General features: G+C 40.3%; 1 protein-coding gene across 1 annotated transcript in view; it reads right to left on the reverse strand.

Annotated features, from left to right (window-relative positions):
- Positions 1-9,068, reverse strand: part of ABI3BP (ABI family member 3 binding protein) — a 280,943-nt gene extending 271,875 nt beyond the window's left edge. The window contains 1 exon segment of the mRNA XM_027769977.1: positions 8,901-9,068. Coding sequence (XP_027625778.1) covers positions 8,901-8,979 — 79 coding nt within the window. The 5' untranslated portion in view covers positions 8,980-9,068.
- Between the last annotated feature and the right edge of the window lie 8,395 nt (positions 9,069-17,463).

Genomic DNA, 17,463 nt, shown 5'->3' on the forward strand with positions numbered 1-17,463 from the left:
CCCTTTGAGACATAGCAGCACTGATGAAAGCACTGTTTCTGTGTTTGGGGGAAGTGGGATGACCACCCTTGATGGGCCACCAAGGAGAGCAGCAAAGGAATCGAGGCATTCACTGGACTGCAGACAGGAAGGGCCACATCGAGTGTTCAGCTTTGCACTCTACACATTTGTCTCAATTCTCACAGATTTCCTAGAATTAGCTGCAACTATTCAGAGACGATAGCAGTTTGCCTCATTGGGCAGCTGCCAATAAGGGACAAATTCTGTCAGAAGGTGATGGAGTATTAATGCTCAAACTAGTCTAATCTCTGGAGTTATGGACAGATTTCCATGTTCATAGTTCCATAGTTCCAGGTCCCTTACGAGCTGCGTGGCTTCAAGCAGCCACTGAGTTCTGTGTTAACCCCCAATAATCTTTGTTTGTTTGTTTTAATTTATTTTTTATTATCATCATAATCTTGTTTATATTACATTGAATTGCATATAATTTTACAGTGTATTACATTGCTTTTTCAAAAGGGAATGCCATGCATGTCAGTCAATACAGAGACATTAATCTCTCCACTTCATCATTCACTATATTTTCAATGTTTTTCCCAATCATCATTATTATTATCCTAGTTATTTTTTTAAACAATCACTATTTCTCATTTTGCTTGTGAAAAACTTTACCCATCATGAAATACTTCTCAGACCAATCCAGTTGAGAATACTATACATGTCATCAACAACAGGTAATAAGCCATATCTGTTTCTCACTAACGTCCTGCCTATTTGTTCTCTTGCTATCTTTCTCTATCCTCTTCTCTTCAACCCCTCAATAATCTTTACCTCCTGGTATTCACCCCTGCGTGTAATCCCCTTGTGCAGACTTCTGTGAGTCACTTCTAACCAAGAGAACATGACCAACGTGGTAGGCCATCGCTTCTACAATTAGGCTATTTAAGATTGTCATCTCTGTCTTCCCTGCAGTTACATCTAGGCTTGCACATTTTATGAAGAAAGTGGCCATATTAAAGAGGTCCTTTGGCAAAGAACTGAGGTGACTTCTGGTCAGCCCAGCCAGTAAGGAAATGCCCTCAGGCCAAAAGCCCTCAAGGATCTGAATTCTTCTAATAATCAGATGAGTGTGGAAGGAAATCCTCCAGTCAGGCCTTGAGATAACACCCTAACCCTGGCCAACACCTTCATTGCAGCGTCATGAAAGACTTTGAAGGAGAGAACCCAGAAGAGCAAGGCTGACTTCTAACCCACAGCAACTGTAAAATAATAAACGAGGGTTATTTTTTGCTACTAATTATGTGGAAATGTGTTATGCAGCAATAGATAACTAATATACTCTTAAAGCTTAGTTCTGCATCTGTGAAATGAAGATAATATATATTTCATAAACACAAGGATAAAATGAGATTATATAAGCACTTAGCATTAAGCACCATATTTTGTGTACAGTAATATGGCTGTTATATTTTTAAATGTTATTTTAACAAAATGGATGTACTTAAACTGTCATTTTTCCATTTTCTGTTTAGCATGTTCCTTATTTAGACGATATTATTTATTTTTCATATTTTTGGTTATTTTAACAAGTGTGTTTTTGTTTTACTAGTCTAGTAATTTCTTACATTAGATTATTCCATTTATTTTTTAATTTTACATTTATTCTTAGATCACTTTTGTGTAGTTTACCTATTGAATTTTTAATGGTCTCTCTTTTATACCTATTTTTTTAATTGCCAGAGGGCATGTGCACTCGCCAGGAGAGAATGAAAACCAGAGAGCGAGAGCGAGAACCCCCAATAGGGGACGCCATGCTACGACCTCTTCTCTTCTCTCTCTCCAGCCTGTCAGGATCTTAGGTATGCATACAGGTGTGCCTCACGTGTTTTTCAAGCTACTGGGGCTGAGATTTGAACTGCAGTCAGCAATGTGGGGTCCACTTAACTGCTAGGCTAACCTCTGTACCTATTTTCATAAATGGCGGTCAGGGAACAGGAAAATAGTAAATTTTCTGGAGGATGGTAACCCAGATACAATGGTTGATCCTGAATGGCCCTCCTGAAAAACCCTCCCTTTCAATTGACACTTTATTTTTGTCTTATATAATTTTTTTTCAACTCCCAGTAGCCTATAAAAGCATTTCAACTGTTTGCCTTAATGCAGTACTGGCAAATTATTCTATTTTCAAGTGTTCTACTATGCCCCATTAATCTGAAGAAAGAAGAGGGAAGAGACTAAAATTCCTTAATGTTTAATATCTCACAACCCAATAGAACTGTCTATAAAGCTAAACTGAACTAGTGACTATATATCATTAACATAGAGGAACTTTGCTTTTAAGCCTTGGGTTCTAAACTTAATGTTATGGTTTGGATAATAGTACGTCCCTCAAAGTTTCATGTCTTGGAATTCAAATGCCTCCTTCTCCAAATCCATGTGTTCGTACTTGATTGTATTGTTAAGTGAAAACGTAATTTCTTCATGGTGTCCCAAATTGGGCCCAGGGGTGTGATAGTGTCATAGAGTAGGGCTTCCAGGAGTGAACTCTAATGTTTTTATAAAGAGAGAAAATGAGGCAGAGAGAAGCCACATGATACAGACCATGTGATCCTGCTCTCTGCCGCATTGTACCCTCACCAGAAGCTGAATCATAAACCCTAGACCTCTAACTTTTGAGCTAAGTAAACCCAGCAATATTTCCTTATAAATCACTCAGTCTCAGGAATCTTAATACAAAAACGGACTAAAATGCTTCGCATTGCAACAAATCATACTTGGTGAATTTTATTATTCTACTATAGGGCTCTTTTACAGCAGGGGCTGGATTTTCTTCAATTCTCTCTAGTAAATATTGGTGCTTGAATAGATAAATGAATCATTAAAACTGCCAAGAAACTTGTTAAAATAATTATCCTATGGTTTCAGAACTTTTTTTTTTCCTCAGCAGAACCATTTTTTCTATAATGAACTCTTTAAAACAGTCCCAGCAATTCATAAGTATGTATTACCTAAATAAAAGCAGATCCCCACCCATTAGGCTTAGCACTCCCCACCATCCCCGCATAAAATGGAAGGGATCCTCCCCAATCTTTCATAAGTACCAACCACCTTTGAAGAAATAGCCAGGTCCCTCAGAAGAAAACATTTTTATCCTGTCAAAGGTGGGGGCCTCTAAGAAGAGCGAGAGCTGGACTCAGGTGAGAGCTAAGAAAGGTTGTAAGCAAGAAATGAGAGCCTGCCTCTCCAAAGACAGCTTGCTATTTCCTCTTTGCAATCAATCTTGTGGAGTCAGAGGGAGACAGGAAGCCACGGTTGCATTCTGTGTGGGATCCTTGGTCTCAGTTTCCATTCTTGGTGCTTTATCACCTGCCAAGCTCAGGGGCTTGGGGCTTGCCTGTGCTGACTCGGCAGCTAACTCTGCTGGGAAAGCCTTTCCCCTCTCAGCCATTCCCCTCCTTGCCCTAATTTGTGTTTGTCTCTCGGCCCAGGATCTGAGTGCTTTCTCCACTCATAACTCATGACACTTCAGAATTGGTCTTTGTGTTGTTCTCAAAGGTCTTTGTGCTTCACCCAAATTACAGGAAGATCTTACTCTATTGTAATTATCCCTTTCTAGTCCTGTTTCCCATTAACTGCTCAGCCCCCTGAAGACAGGTACCAGGCTTTGTCTCTTCAGCCTCATTGCTCTGCATCCACACAGAATAAAATGTGTTATTTGAACAAATTAGTGTATCTTTACATAGAGCAGGGAATTAATATTACATCAAAATTAAGATTATGGGGCTAGCCCCGCAGGCCAGTAGTTAAGGGAGTCAGATTCCACATGGCCAACTGCAGTTCACATCTCAGCCCTGGTTTCTTGAAAAACATGCCAGGTGTATGTGCATGTGTGCCCCAAATTCCAACAGGGTGGATAAATGGAGGAGAAAATGTTGCAGTATGATCACTCCCATTGGAAGAGGGCTCTTTTCACCTCTCTCTCTCTCTTTGTCTCTCTCTGGCAAGCGTGTATGACCTCTGGTAATTAAAAACAAAATAAAAGGAATGGTCTTTTGGCACTTACTAACTATATAACTTGAGGCAAGTTACTTAAAAACCCTGAAGCACAGCTTTACGCTCTATTAAATAGGAGTGATGGGAGTAATAAGTCACTCACCTTATAGAGGAGCTCTGAGAATTTAACTAGATTTTCCACATTAAAGATAGGTAGCACTAAATTACCACATGCAATATGTGGTCAAATAATATTACCTGTACCCGCAATGTTAGTAATTAATATTACTAGCTCATTTATAGTTATGGTGGTTACTGGTATGATTATCATCACCTGCCCCTGTGTTTTTTGTCCCTGGAGTCAGGAATTGTGACCCTGTAAGGTAAGAACTGAGGCAAAAACCCGGCCACCTCTTTTCTCTGCCATGCCTAGAATCACACGCTAAGATCCCCATGCCCTGAGGCCATCTGATGACATTTGTATCTTGGACATTCTTGTGTGGTTATTCCACACGTGTGTAACAGACTTGCGTAGAAAGAGTAACCCTTGCCTTCAGGCTAAACCCAATCTTCCGTACACGGGAGTTTCAGTGCGGAGGTGTGTGATGCCACTGACGTCCTATTGTAAGATTTTGTTGGCTCCCTTCACTACATATTGTTCTCTGTGGTTTTTATTTTCACCTCTATGCCAGGAAAAAAATTTACAGTGCCAAGAATAAAGATTCCAAGGGGTAGTGGGAGCACAGGGGCTTCCAAAGGTATGAAACAATGTGATAATTCTTCTCACGGGCCTGTGTGCTATGGCTGAATTCTCCTGAAAAATGAGTTGGTGAGGAGCTCATTTAGAGCGTCATGAGGGCTTACCAGCCCCTTTAGGGAGGCTGCTCTGAAGGTAGAGGCAGAGCTTTCTGCAAAGACTAACATTTTGCCATGTAGACAGTCAGGCTAGAACACAGTAGAGGCCCATGTCACTGCCATGTAGAACACTTAACTCCTCACCCCACCTCTTCTCCAGCAACATGCCACCTCACTTGCTACCTTTCTATCTATCCCTTTGCCATCTTGTGTTCTAACTCTGAGACAAATCTCTTACATTTTGGATACAAGATCGTGTACTATTTGGTGTGCATATTTTAAAACATCGATCTACTTTTCTGTGACCCAGAAAGCATTTATTGAACACCTATTATGTGTCAGATTCTCTCCTAAAAGCTTGGTGTCTCATCTCATTGAATCATAAAATACAATGAGATAGTTTATCACTATTCCCATTTTACAGATAAGAAAGCTGAGGCTTAGCAAAAGTAAATAATTAAAGAAAACCCCACATACTCATTAACAGTAGTCTCTAACTTTGAACTTTTAAAAAGTAAGCACAAATCTTCTAGCAACTTATTTATATAACAAAGTATGTGGCTAAGTATATAAAAAACATGCATGAAGCAAGTGACTGCTAACAAATAACCAATTGAATATATGTACATAAAATGTGGATATGTTCCTGTGGAGATGTAAAAGTTAAGATGATGTTTCAGAACTTTACAAGAAACAATTTTATTTGAGGAAGGGTAGCATTGATGGGGCATTCAACATGATTCCTAAGGCTTGAGTTGGAAGAATCTGCTTACCCAGGAGGCGGGATAGAACTTGGATTTGGATGGGACTAGCTGTTGGTGTAATGGCTATGTCACTGGACTCCCATGTAGCCGATCATGGTTCAAGTCCCAGACACGGTGGCTTAAACTCATGCTGGGTGCATATGCATGCGTGCCCAAGATTCCGAGAGGAGAATGGAGAGGGGATTGTGGCATGGCCATGCCCCCTGGGGCGCAATTTCTTGCTTTCTATCTCTCTGTCTCTCTCTGTCTTTCTGGTGAGCACATGCACCCTATAGCAAAAACCTCTCAAAAAAAAAAAAAAATTGGATTTGCAATCAGAAGCTCAGTATCCAGTCCTGGCTCTGTCATTAAAGTGAGAAAATTTCTACATCTCCCCTGCCCTTGGGTGCTTTCATTTATAAAATAAATAGTTAAACTAGGTCAGTGGTTTCCAAATATTAGTCTGTAAGGAACTTCCCATCAGTGTGTGGTAAAATGAGAAAAATAAGGACAATGGACTTATTTATATAGTTAAAGTAATTTATTTTCTAAATCTGATAAAATAGTTTGCTTTATGAACAATAGGAGTTTCCTCCCACTTTGAGCATGCTGATATGGCAAAATTCAAGTGCGTCCTCTGTAATAGACCCCCGATATTAGAATATCGATGTATTTTTATGATCCATAAATCCAGGGATCTGGGAACCACTAGGCTAGATGATCACTAATGTCCTTTCTGGCTTAAAAATTCTATTCTTTTTTAATTTTCCAGAGGGTGCATGCACTTGGTCGAAAGAGAGAGAGAGAGGAAAAGCAAGAAAGCACCCCCATTGGGGCATGGTCACACCACAATCCCTCCTTCTCCATTTCTCCCTCCTTTCAGGATTTTGGGCACACACACACACACACACACACACACACACACACATGCCCATAGTGTTTCTTAAACCGCTAGGTCTAGGGTCGAACTACTCAATCTCCCATGTGGGATCCTGGTGCCTTGACTACCAGGCCACAGGCCAACTCATCTATCCCCTTCTTTTTTTAAAAAAAAAATTATTTTATTTAACTTTATTTATTATTTTTATTACTACTATTATTGTTATTATTTTCCAGTTTGATCAGAGAGAGAGAAAGAGAGGGGAAAGTGAGAAAGGAAGCCACCAGATCTGGGACCCAAACAGCAGTTAACCACATATGAGTCCAGTGCCTTTAACCATCAAGCCACCTACGGACCCTCTATCCTCTCTGTAAATCACAGACAGTATTTAGCTAATCTTAAGGACGTTAGGAAGGAAGAAGAAAATAAAATAACCCTTTATCCTGTTTCTATCCTGTTTTTCTTTTACAGTCCAGAATTACCCCCAAAGTGTTTTGTGATAGACAAACCCTGGTAATCTATTATAGCTGTTCTACCGAAAAGAGGATTCTTAGTCAAATGAGTTTGGGAAACAATGAGTTTAAAAAGTTTGGACAAGTTTCTTTACTGAGCAATGTTCAGAACCTATAAAATGCTAATATCCACTATGACACCCCCAAATTATTGAGCTAATGTCTTTGTTCCCACACCCACTCATTGTAGGACAGTGTGGTCCTTTTCCTGGAGCATAGTTTTCGAAAGGTGATTTTAGCTAAAAGAAAGTTCAGCAGCTTTCATAATGAAGGAAAAATATCATAGTATTAAAAACAAAGAGACTTGATATTTATTTTATAATCCTTATAACTTGACAGCCTTTTTTTTTTTTTTTAATTGTCAGAACTATGAACATAGTTTTAGATTGACAAAAGAAGCCTGGCTGAAAACATTTCAGATTAAAATGCAATGAACTAGACAAAAGTTTTACGGCCAGTTTGACAACTATTTAGTTTTTCTTTACCATTACAAGTAAAGGAAAATAGCGTCAGGAGATTTGTATCCAGTGATTACAACATGATAATAAAAGTATTTGGAATTTGCAGAAGTTTGCAGTAACAAAATTATGGCTCTCATCTCTACACAGTGAATACAAAGTTAAAAAAGAAAGCCATCTGTGGGTATTGAGCTTCAGGGGGAATCAGATTCTCCTCAAATTGATTTGTTTAACTCATGGTTTTCCTGTGATCAAAGGACAGACTAGAAGAGAAAGCTCTAACAATGTTTATTTTTGTTTTTCCTTGCATAATTATTTGATGAGATTTGAGAAGGCTTGCTTAGTCTTTTTTATGGCTTTTCACATCATCATGTGAAATATCAACAGGCCAAAAGCTTCAGTCTTCACATTCTGGATTCAAGTTTCACTTTACCCATTGAGGAAAGAACAGTTTTCATTTGAGACAAGATGATCCGGAGCCAAAAATCTGGAGAGAGGACCTAGGAATGGTCTTTGGGATATTCTGACACTAACATCCTTTCTGTCTGCCTCCAAACACACCAGGCATTTGTCAAACCTGGGGCTCTGTCTTACCTCCAATATTTTCCATCATAACTGTACGGCAAATTCCAGCCTGTTTTCCATAATCCTGCTGACTACAGCAGTCTGCAACCATAAAAAGCCTCACAGACCTAGAGTTGGCTGAGAAAAGAGCCTCTGCAGAGGAACAAAAGTACATGCCACATCCATGTTCAAAGACGGGTGAGAGCCTCTTGTTTAGGAGCTGATGGGCTCAAGGGGTTGTTTTTAGAGTCTAAATTTAGACATTTTAATTTTCTTCGAATGACGTTTGTAAACAAAATACCAACACTAAAATGAGAGTAATTTAGCCAGGCAAAGGAGGAGTGTGCTGTCCAGCAGAACAAACCCTCTTCCAAACTCCACCGGGAATAAGTGTCAACCAATTAGCACATGATTGCACTCTGGTGGACCTCTCTGGACTCCTCAGACTCCTGGTGAACAGGTATGCTTGGGGTTTACACCAAAGACACCCACTTCAGTATTAGCTTCTGTTAGACCTTAGGCTAGTGCTTGTTTAGGCTCCAGGGAAGGGGATCAAAATACTAAACAACAGTTTTAACAGACTACAATCCCCATTTACATAACATGATTCAATACACAAATATTGTAGTTTGCAACACCACCATTCAAGCTCTTGTGAAAATCTGTTCAACTCGATAAGTTGTTTTTCATTTTTGCAATAAAAAGCTGCAACCAAAAAGTAAATAACAGTAGGGGGAAAGCAAAAGTTTAACTCCTCCACACATTTAAACTTTGGCTCTTTGCAGAATAACTCTAGTCCCCCCATATGGTAAAGCAGATCATATTTAATATCAACATTTAAAAACAAGTCTCTCTTAAAATTATTTTTAAAACATAAAACGTCAGAGCTACTTGCCTTTTGGCAATTTCTGTGCATTTCCCAGAGCTAGTGCAATACTTCCACAGAGAAGTAGACACCCCAAGCTGGAGAGCATGTTGCATTTGCCACCTCGCACAGGGAGGGATGCTGGTGGGTGCCCCACAACCCTGGAGCTGCATTTAAGTGGACTGTCTCCCAGTGACAGAGGCGGGCGGCTGCACTTCGCTGTACTGTGGGCTTACTCACAGGGGGTGGAGACAAGATGACATCACACCCTTTCCCACACACACCAAAAAAAAAAAAAAAAAAAAAGCACAACAGCAAAACATATCATCACATTTCCCTCTGCTAAGTGGTAACTGTGTCTCTTTCCTTTCCTCTGTGGCATAAAAATTGAAATTATGGCTAATCTATATTTATGAAAGAAAAAGTATGTAGATAATTTTGAAACTTGTCATGAGTTATTTTAAGGAATCCAAAAAAGATATTCTTAAAAACCACTGGAAATATTAAAAACATAAAATAAAATCTTATTAGAAATGAAGCTGGTTTTTATTACCCAATAAACCTACCCGATTCTTTCAAATGGGAGCAAACGCATAAAAATACACTTTAAACCATCCTTAAGTTCAAATACGATGAGGTGCATTTTAGAGTAAAGCCCTGGATGGACTGGCCCCATAGCCTAGTGGTTAAGGGAACAAGATCCAGTGTTGCCAACCACAGTTGGAATCCTGGCCCCAGAGGCTTGACAACTACAGCGGGCAAGTGTATGTGCACGTCCCCACTCCTGACTGAGTGGAGAAAGGCGTGCCCTGTTGTGGGGGTGCTTTCTTTCTTTCAGTTTCTCTGTTTCTCTCTTATGAGGACCCATACCCTCTGGCAATTAGAGAAAAGAGAGAGAGAGAGTGAGCCCTTGGCTTTTCAGCTAGATGTTACATATAATACATACATGCATATACATATTCACACAGACATCCACACACACATCTCCTACAGGTATGCCTGTAGAGACAAAAAGAGGGTATTACTATTAATTGATCCCTGGCTATAGGGCAAGCTCTACAATAGTATCTTTATCTATATTATTATATTTTTTTAAAAGTAGATTGATCATTTTTTAAAGTTTATTTATCTTTCCTGCGAGTGAGAAAAAAGAGAGAGACAGACAGCACTCCAACATGATCCTGAAGCTGCAATGCACCCCCAGCTTCTCCATCTCTGAATTATGGGAATGAGCATGCCTGGCATACTCAGGGAGTTCTCCAGACGGCACTGGAAAGATCCTCAGGTTGGTCACTCTCACATAGCAGCAAGCATTACTGCTGCGCTACTGACCTGTTTTCTTGATATGTAACAATTGTATGTATTTTGGAGTACCATGTGACTTTTCTGTAGAAGAATACAATATGTGATCATTAAGTCAGGATTGAAATCAGTAACTTGTCATTACTTCGTGTTGGGAACATGCAAATCCTCACAGTGACCATGCCCATTTTGTTAGCGAGAAAAACCGAGGCTCAGCGAGGCTAAGTGTCCTACCAAACCAGAGTAATCCAATGGTTAATCATTTCAACAGGCTTTGGAATAGAACTACCCGCCCCCATCGTATTGTGCCAAATATATGTCCCAATATTGTGGAAAGACTGGGTTAATAAAGCACTTTAAATATTGTTTGTATATTTACATGGACTCTTCGAAAATAGCTTATATCATAGGGCGACTGTATCTCAGCCAAACACAGGAAGAGGAAAATGAATAATGTTGGTTAAATGAAATTCTGGGTAGAAGACTTCATAAATAAATAAAAAAAGAAAAATTGAAGAGACAGCCACATCTTCCAAATAAAGCAGGAGAAGGTGCATTGTTAAAGTCATTTAGAGCTGGCGGGGTCTAAGCTCTCACCCTAGGAATGCTCTGGCACAGGCTGCGGAAGGGACTGGGTTACTTAGCAGGTCTTTTTCATCTCTGATTTTTCACTTGACTACGCTGCGCCCTCAAACCTGTGTTTGGACGGTCATCCAGCTGCCCTGCTGGTTCTCCCTCGCTAGGCCATGGCCATCAAGGTAAGCCAGCAAGGCCACTGTGCTAGAGGGAGATGACAGTTTTTCTGAGGGGAACAAACCCAGCAGCAATATCATAAAGAGGTCTGGCTTTTCAAATCAGCTTGAGGGGCTGGCACAAGGGTTATGCAATAGGACTCAGGAACTGGCCTCTGCTTAGCCAATCGGCGTAATCTAATCCACATTAGTGATCATTACCTGCAGTTTGGAACTAACTGTAGGATAGTTAAATAAAAGTCAATCTCTGGTTATTTTGTCAGAAAAAGATAGTTGCATTATAAATTCAAAAGCTATCTACCAGGATAGATGAGTATTTAGTAAAGATAAAAGTTTTAGTGTTCACCTCAGAACAAAGAGGAGGGACCATGTCAGAGAGGTCCTGTCACTTTCTCCAAAAACAGAGCTTTCTGTCAGGTCAGAGCCCCAACCCAAACAGGTATTCAAATACTCCAAAGACTATAATAAAACTTCAAGGCCTCAGTCAGGTAGTCATTAGAGGATCTAGGTTATTTTCAAGGAAGAATTAACCTCTGACCATGGTCCATTGGAAACAGACTATGAAATAATTTGCGCTTCCCTGCTAGCTTTCTCTGTTTTGAATAGAAAAGGCCAACCCTATCCGTGGTTCAAATGCCTCTTCAGGCAGTATCTATTTATCTGGAAATATAAAAATGCTACATTCCAGATACTTCTGAGATTGTAGACTATTAAATTAGTTGTCAATATTTGTGACAGTTTTTGTTGCAATCGCATCTGGAAGAACTGGTTGAACATGGACACATTTGTAGCCATCTCCACACGTTTTCTTTGTGTGTGAAGGCAGGAATTTTGTGTGTGTGTGTGAAGGCGAGAACCATGTCCCTTTTGTTTGTTGCTACCCCAGGGTCTAGAACCCAAGAATGTAGTAAATACGTTTTGAGTAAGTACGAATGAAATTGCTCCAGGTAGGGGAAAGGCTAGTTCCAGAGAGCACTTGAGCATGACCTGGGCTGTACAATTGTCGGGAGACAATTCTCCAAGGCCCTTCATATTTATTTCTGTACATCTCACAAGCAGAGGCACTGATTCTCTCAGCTCCAGACTATCTTTTCAAGAGTATGTGTATAGCAAACAGCCTCAGAAGAAATCATTCTATCTGCTATCTCATATAATAAAGGTATTGATCACTTCCCATTAGAAAAGATTGGAGTTCCCAAAGCTTAGTGTTACTCTCCTGTGTGTAACACAACACATGACATGTGTAAGTATCACCTGTACCTCTGTGTGTTGTCCGATGGGAACTGGGGCTCCTAGAACCAGGAGAAATGCTGGTATAAAGGTTATTGCAATTGTCCTTTGTCTTTGACCCAGGAAACTTGCGTCTTTTGCTAGTATCCATAAACTATGCATGTTAGTTTGTGCACAAGATAAACTCCCAGACCATTCAAAGTCCTTGACAACAGTATTGGCCCACTTTAAAACATTTTATTAGATTGTGCTTTAGGATAGTGCATTTGGTGTAATACCGACTTGAAGTCCACTGTAGGGGTCAATTATGAAACCTTCACTTGTGCATATTAAGAGGATTACTAGCCACGACTTACTAAATCACACAGCATCCTCTTTATAAAAACACTGGAGAAAACCTCTCACTGTTCTGTGTGTCCAAATAAAGTTAGGATTTTCTTTTTCCTGACAACTGTATTTATTTTGTGTTATTGAAACCAAGTTTTTCTGTGTGTCGACTGCTACAAAACCAGAGCCAACTGCATCCCCCGCCCATACTAAGTGTATAGGTCTTTATGATGTGCATTTTTTGACATCATTCCTGGCTTTATTTTTCATCCCCACCCTTATTTCTTGCTTATTTAACTTGGAGTCTTAATTTATGTGATTTTGTAAGTTGTTTTAATTTTGTCTGGAGCAAGGTGAGGTAAAACAAACAAACCACATGCGCAGGGGTTGTGTCAAAACATGTGAAGTGGAGGCGGCGCTGCGGTGGCATGCGCTGCTAGGATGCTGAGCTCCCCAGGCTGGGACCTACATGCGAGGCCTACATTTGAGTCCTGGTCCAGCCTAAAGGCTAGGCTTCGGGGACAGCAAGGCAGGAAGACCACAAGCTAGAGGCTGGTCTGGGCAACTTAGTGTGAGACTCCATCTGAAAGAGCTAGGCATGGTGCTGTGCACCCATAGCCAGGAAGCTGAGGAAGGAGGGCAGTGACATGGGAACACCCCATCTATAAAACAGCGAAGTGAGAATCTGCCAACCTGACCTCTGCTTTCCTTTGCTACACAACAGTAGATCCTGATGGACCTTTGGCACAATACTGCTATAGCTTCATTTCTTTATATGTATTTTCTTTTAGGGGAATTGGGAGAAATCCATGAAACTAGAGGCCCCTTGAACATTAATTAAGCATCATATTTTTCAGTTATTTAATGTTTGATTTTTAAAGTGTTCAACATGAATTTCATTATTTCAAATGAGATTTTCATTAAAAGTCATAAATCTTTCAAATGTTGGAACTCAGTACAGTCATTTTACCGATCAGTTCACATTTTTTAGTCTCTCATATGTAAGGTACTATGCTAGACTCTTTTTAAAAAAGGTATAGGGAACCAGCAGTTAGCGTAATGGCTATGTCGCTGGACTCCCACGTAGTCGACCGCGGTTCGGGTCTCAGACCCGGTAGCTTAAATCTCACGCGGGGCGCATGTGCGTGCGTGCCCAAGATCCTGAGAGGAGAATGGAGGAGAAGGGATTGCGGCGTGACCATCCCCCCTGGGGGTGATTTCTCACTTTCTGTCTCTATGTCTCTGTCTGTCTGGTGAGCGCACACGCCCTATAGCGAAAACCTCTCCAAAGAAATTAAGGCCAGAATAATTCCATAGAGAATGGAGAAATATTTAAAGAAATACATAACACTAATTAAATATGAAACAGAAAGGGAACTATTTTTAAAATATCAAAACACTGTTTGAAGTAATATTTTATTAAAAGCTGAAAATCTCTGGGACCAGCAGTTAGCGTAATGGCTATGTCACTGGACTCCCATGTAGTCAACTGCGGTTCATGTCCCGGACCTAGTGGCTTGAAACTCATGCTGGGTGCGTGTGTGCGTATGCCCAAGATCCTGAGAGGAGAATGGAGGAGAAGGGATCGGTGGCTTAAACTCACGCCAGGCACGTGTGCATGCGTGCCCAAGATCCCGAGAGGAGAATGGAGGAGAAGGGATTGCGGCGTGGCCATCCCCCCTGGGGGGTGATTTCTCGCTTTCTGTCTCTCTGTCTCTCTCTGTCTGTCTGGGGAGCGCACACTCCCTATAGCGAAAACCTCTCAAAAAAAAAAAAAAAGGTATATATATATATATATATGTAATTAATAATATACAAAGGTATGCTGTGGTTTTCTAGGGAATCCTAATAAAAATCATTTTAGTATGACTCATATTTGAAATGGTAAGCCCAGTGTTCAATGTGTTCAAATCCTGTTTCTGGAATTACAGTATAAATCAGACCCGTGATCCAACTGGACAGGTATCCTGCTCCAGTGGGGGCACATTTGGCCAGAGCGTGAAGTTCTCTTCCACATGCTTTTCACAGCACAGCGCAGTCCTGTCCCCTGACTGCTTCAGTGACGTTTTCAGATCATTTACCACTGTCTAGAAGGCAATTCTACCTTTAGATTTTTTGGTTTCATATCCTGGAGGTAATTAGCAACTTGTGCTTACACAAGAGTCAAAAAGATCCTTTATATTTTTCTAGAAACAAATTTCCTAAACCTTAAATTGTACATCTCTAAATTATGACGTTGCTCCTTTTTGTGGGTCTAAATTCTGCTTTCTTCATGGAGAGGCCAAATACCTAGTTGAACCCCGTACAGGTAGAGGGAGCATCTTTTTACTCAAATAGGTAAAAATTGATGGAGTCAGAGCTGAGTAGAAAATACAAGTCAATAAACCAGAGAAGGGACTCTGGCCAGGAGAATGTGTCGGAGGAGGATCCTGAACATCAGCATCAAGGAGTCTGCGAGCACAGGGAATGCATGTAGGCCCCAGGAGTTCGGGCAAGCAGGAAGGTGGCAGTCCTGGGAAGATACCTAGACAGAAGCATATTTAACACAGACTGACTTTACACAGGATTGCATGTAGTACATGCAAGGGCCTGGTGCATTTTAAAGACTGAAACTGAATAACCGTGATTGTGGCCTTCTCGACTACAGTGCCCAGACCTTTTTAGTTTATTGTCTAATGGAGGAGACCGTTCTTCTTCTTTCTTTCTTTTTTTCCTTCTTTCTTTCTTTTTTTTTTTTATTCTTTTTTTTTTTTTTTTTTGAGAGATTTTCACTGTAGGGCGCGTGCGCTCGCCAGACAGACAGAGAGAGACGTAGAGACAGAAAGCGAGAAATCACCCCCCAGGGGGGATGGTCACGCCGCAATCCCTTCTCCTCCATTCTCCTCTCGGGATCTTGGGCACGCACGCACACGCGCCCGGCGTGAGTTTTAAGCCACCGGGTCTGGAATGTGAACCGCGGTCGACTATGTGGGAGTCCAGCGACATAGCCATTACGCTAACTGCTGGTTCCCTCTTTCTTTTTCTTTTCCTTTCTTCCTTTATCTTTTCCCTTTTCTCTTTCTTTCTTTCTTTTTAATTTATTATAGGGCACGTGTACTTGCCAAAGAGTGTTGGAGAGCTGGTCCTCTTTCCAACTTTGTTGCATCTTCCTTGAGTGTGAAAATCAAGGCTGTGAGCAGAGCTCTAGGACTTGAAAGACTCTTTTGAAGCACAAGTGAGGACACATCTCCCTGATAGGATAGGCACTTGTGGGCTCTTTAGGCTACCCACTGAGATAAAGTATGGAATAATATTCCAAAGAGAAGACCATATTCTAAAGCTAATTGATACAGTCTGATACAAAGGGTAAGGATGTAGCAAAGGGTCTAAATGGAGAACAATAAATTATTCTTAGGAGGTGTAGCCTTACAATAGTTGTATAATTTGAGGATTTAAAGTGACAGTCACAGAGAATGATAAAAGTACAGAAAATTTTAACTTGCAATATTCTGTTGCAAATTTGTAATGTCCTGCTTTCTAATCTCTATCTCTTCTCAGTTTATAAATAATTGTGTTTTGAAGCTAAGGGGAAAATAATTTTATTTGATAAGTAAACGTTTTAAGGATGTTGTAAAATTGTTAAGAATTATATCATATAATAATGTCTCTTATAAGAGAATAAACAGACATCAAGAAATAAAAATATTTCCTTGATTAACACTTGTGCTAGTCAAAACAGTAGTCATAGCCACATGTAACTGTTTACATTTCCATTGATTAAATGAAAAATAAAAAATTCAGTTCTTCAGTCACAGTAGCCATATTTCAAGTACTCAATAGTCATCTGTAGCTGAAGATTACCATATCAGGGGGCCAGCAGATGGTGTAGTGGTTACGTCATTGGACTCCCACATCATGGCTGGCCACAGTTCAAATCCTGGACCCAGTGGCTTGAAAATCACTCTGGGCACATGTGCATGTGTGCCCAAGATCCCTGGAGAATGGACTGCAGTATGGCCACCTTCCCTTGGGGGTGATTTCTCATTTTCCCTTTCTCTGTCTCTCTCTCTCTCTCCCTGGTGGGCATATGTATGCACCCTAAAGCAAAAGCCTCAAAGTAAAAAAAAGAAAGAAAGAGAAAGAATGAACGAACTACCATATTGGATAGCACAGATTTCCATCACTGCAGTTCTGTTGTACAGCATTCATACTGATTATGCCAATTAGCATTTAACTACTAATGGAAAATAATCAGTATTCACATTTTAAATGATGTTTAATCAATTGGAAGACTGAAAGAATGAATTACTCTCTTTTGGCTTATATGTCTCCTTTTTTAAAGATAAATACAATATACTTTTATTGTTTTTCTTGGTTAAATTTCAATTGATATAGGAAATTCTTCCCAAATTGAGAAAATAACTAAGGAGGATTTTATTTTTTTAAAGAATTATTTATTTATTATTATTATTGTTAGTATTATTTTTCACATGAATTTTGCCAGAGAAAGACAGAGAGAGAGAGTGAGAAAGTAAGCCGCCAGGTCCAGGACTCAAACCATGGCCAGCCATGTGGGAATTCCAACATCCTAACCACCATGCCACCTGCTGGCCCCAAAGGAACATTTTTAAAATCACCTATAAATTCACAGCTCTTCCAGTGTGAGGTAGCCATCGCTGGGGTGTTATCTAGGGTTACTGGGCAGGATATATCAATATGGCCTATCATGGCTGGTTGCCAGTTGAACAGACATTCTCCTTGTCCTTCCTTCCCTCTGAGAGAACTTGCCTCCCATGGAGGATGGCTTGAAAAGGCCATGTGACCCAGTTCTGCCCGTGAAATTTAAGAAGTTTGCCAACATGCGTTTAGCACAGACTTCTTTTTTTCTTTTTATGAAAAATAAACTTACCAAAAAACAACTCCTTTCCACCCACTTTTCCTGCTTGGACTATTATTAAATGAGAAAGGAATCCTTAGCGGTATAGCAGCCATTTTGTGGCTAA

Source organism: Tupaia chinensis, unplaced genomic scaffold, assembly GCF_000334495.1.
Source record: "Tupaia chinensis unplaced genomic scaffold, TupChi_1.0 Scaffold000100_1, whole genome shotgun sequence".
NCBI lineage: Eukaryota > Metazoa > Chordata > Mammalia > Scandentia > Tupaiidae > Tupaia > Tupaia belangeri.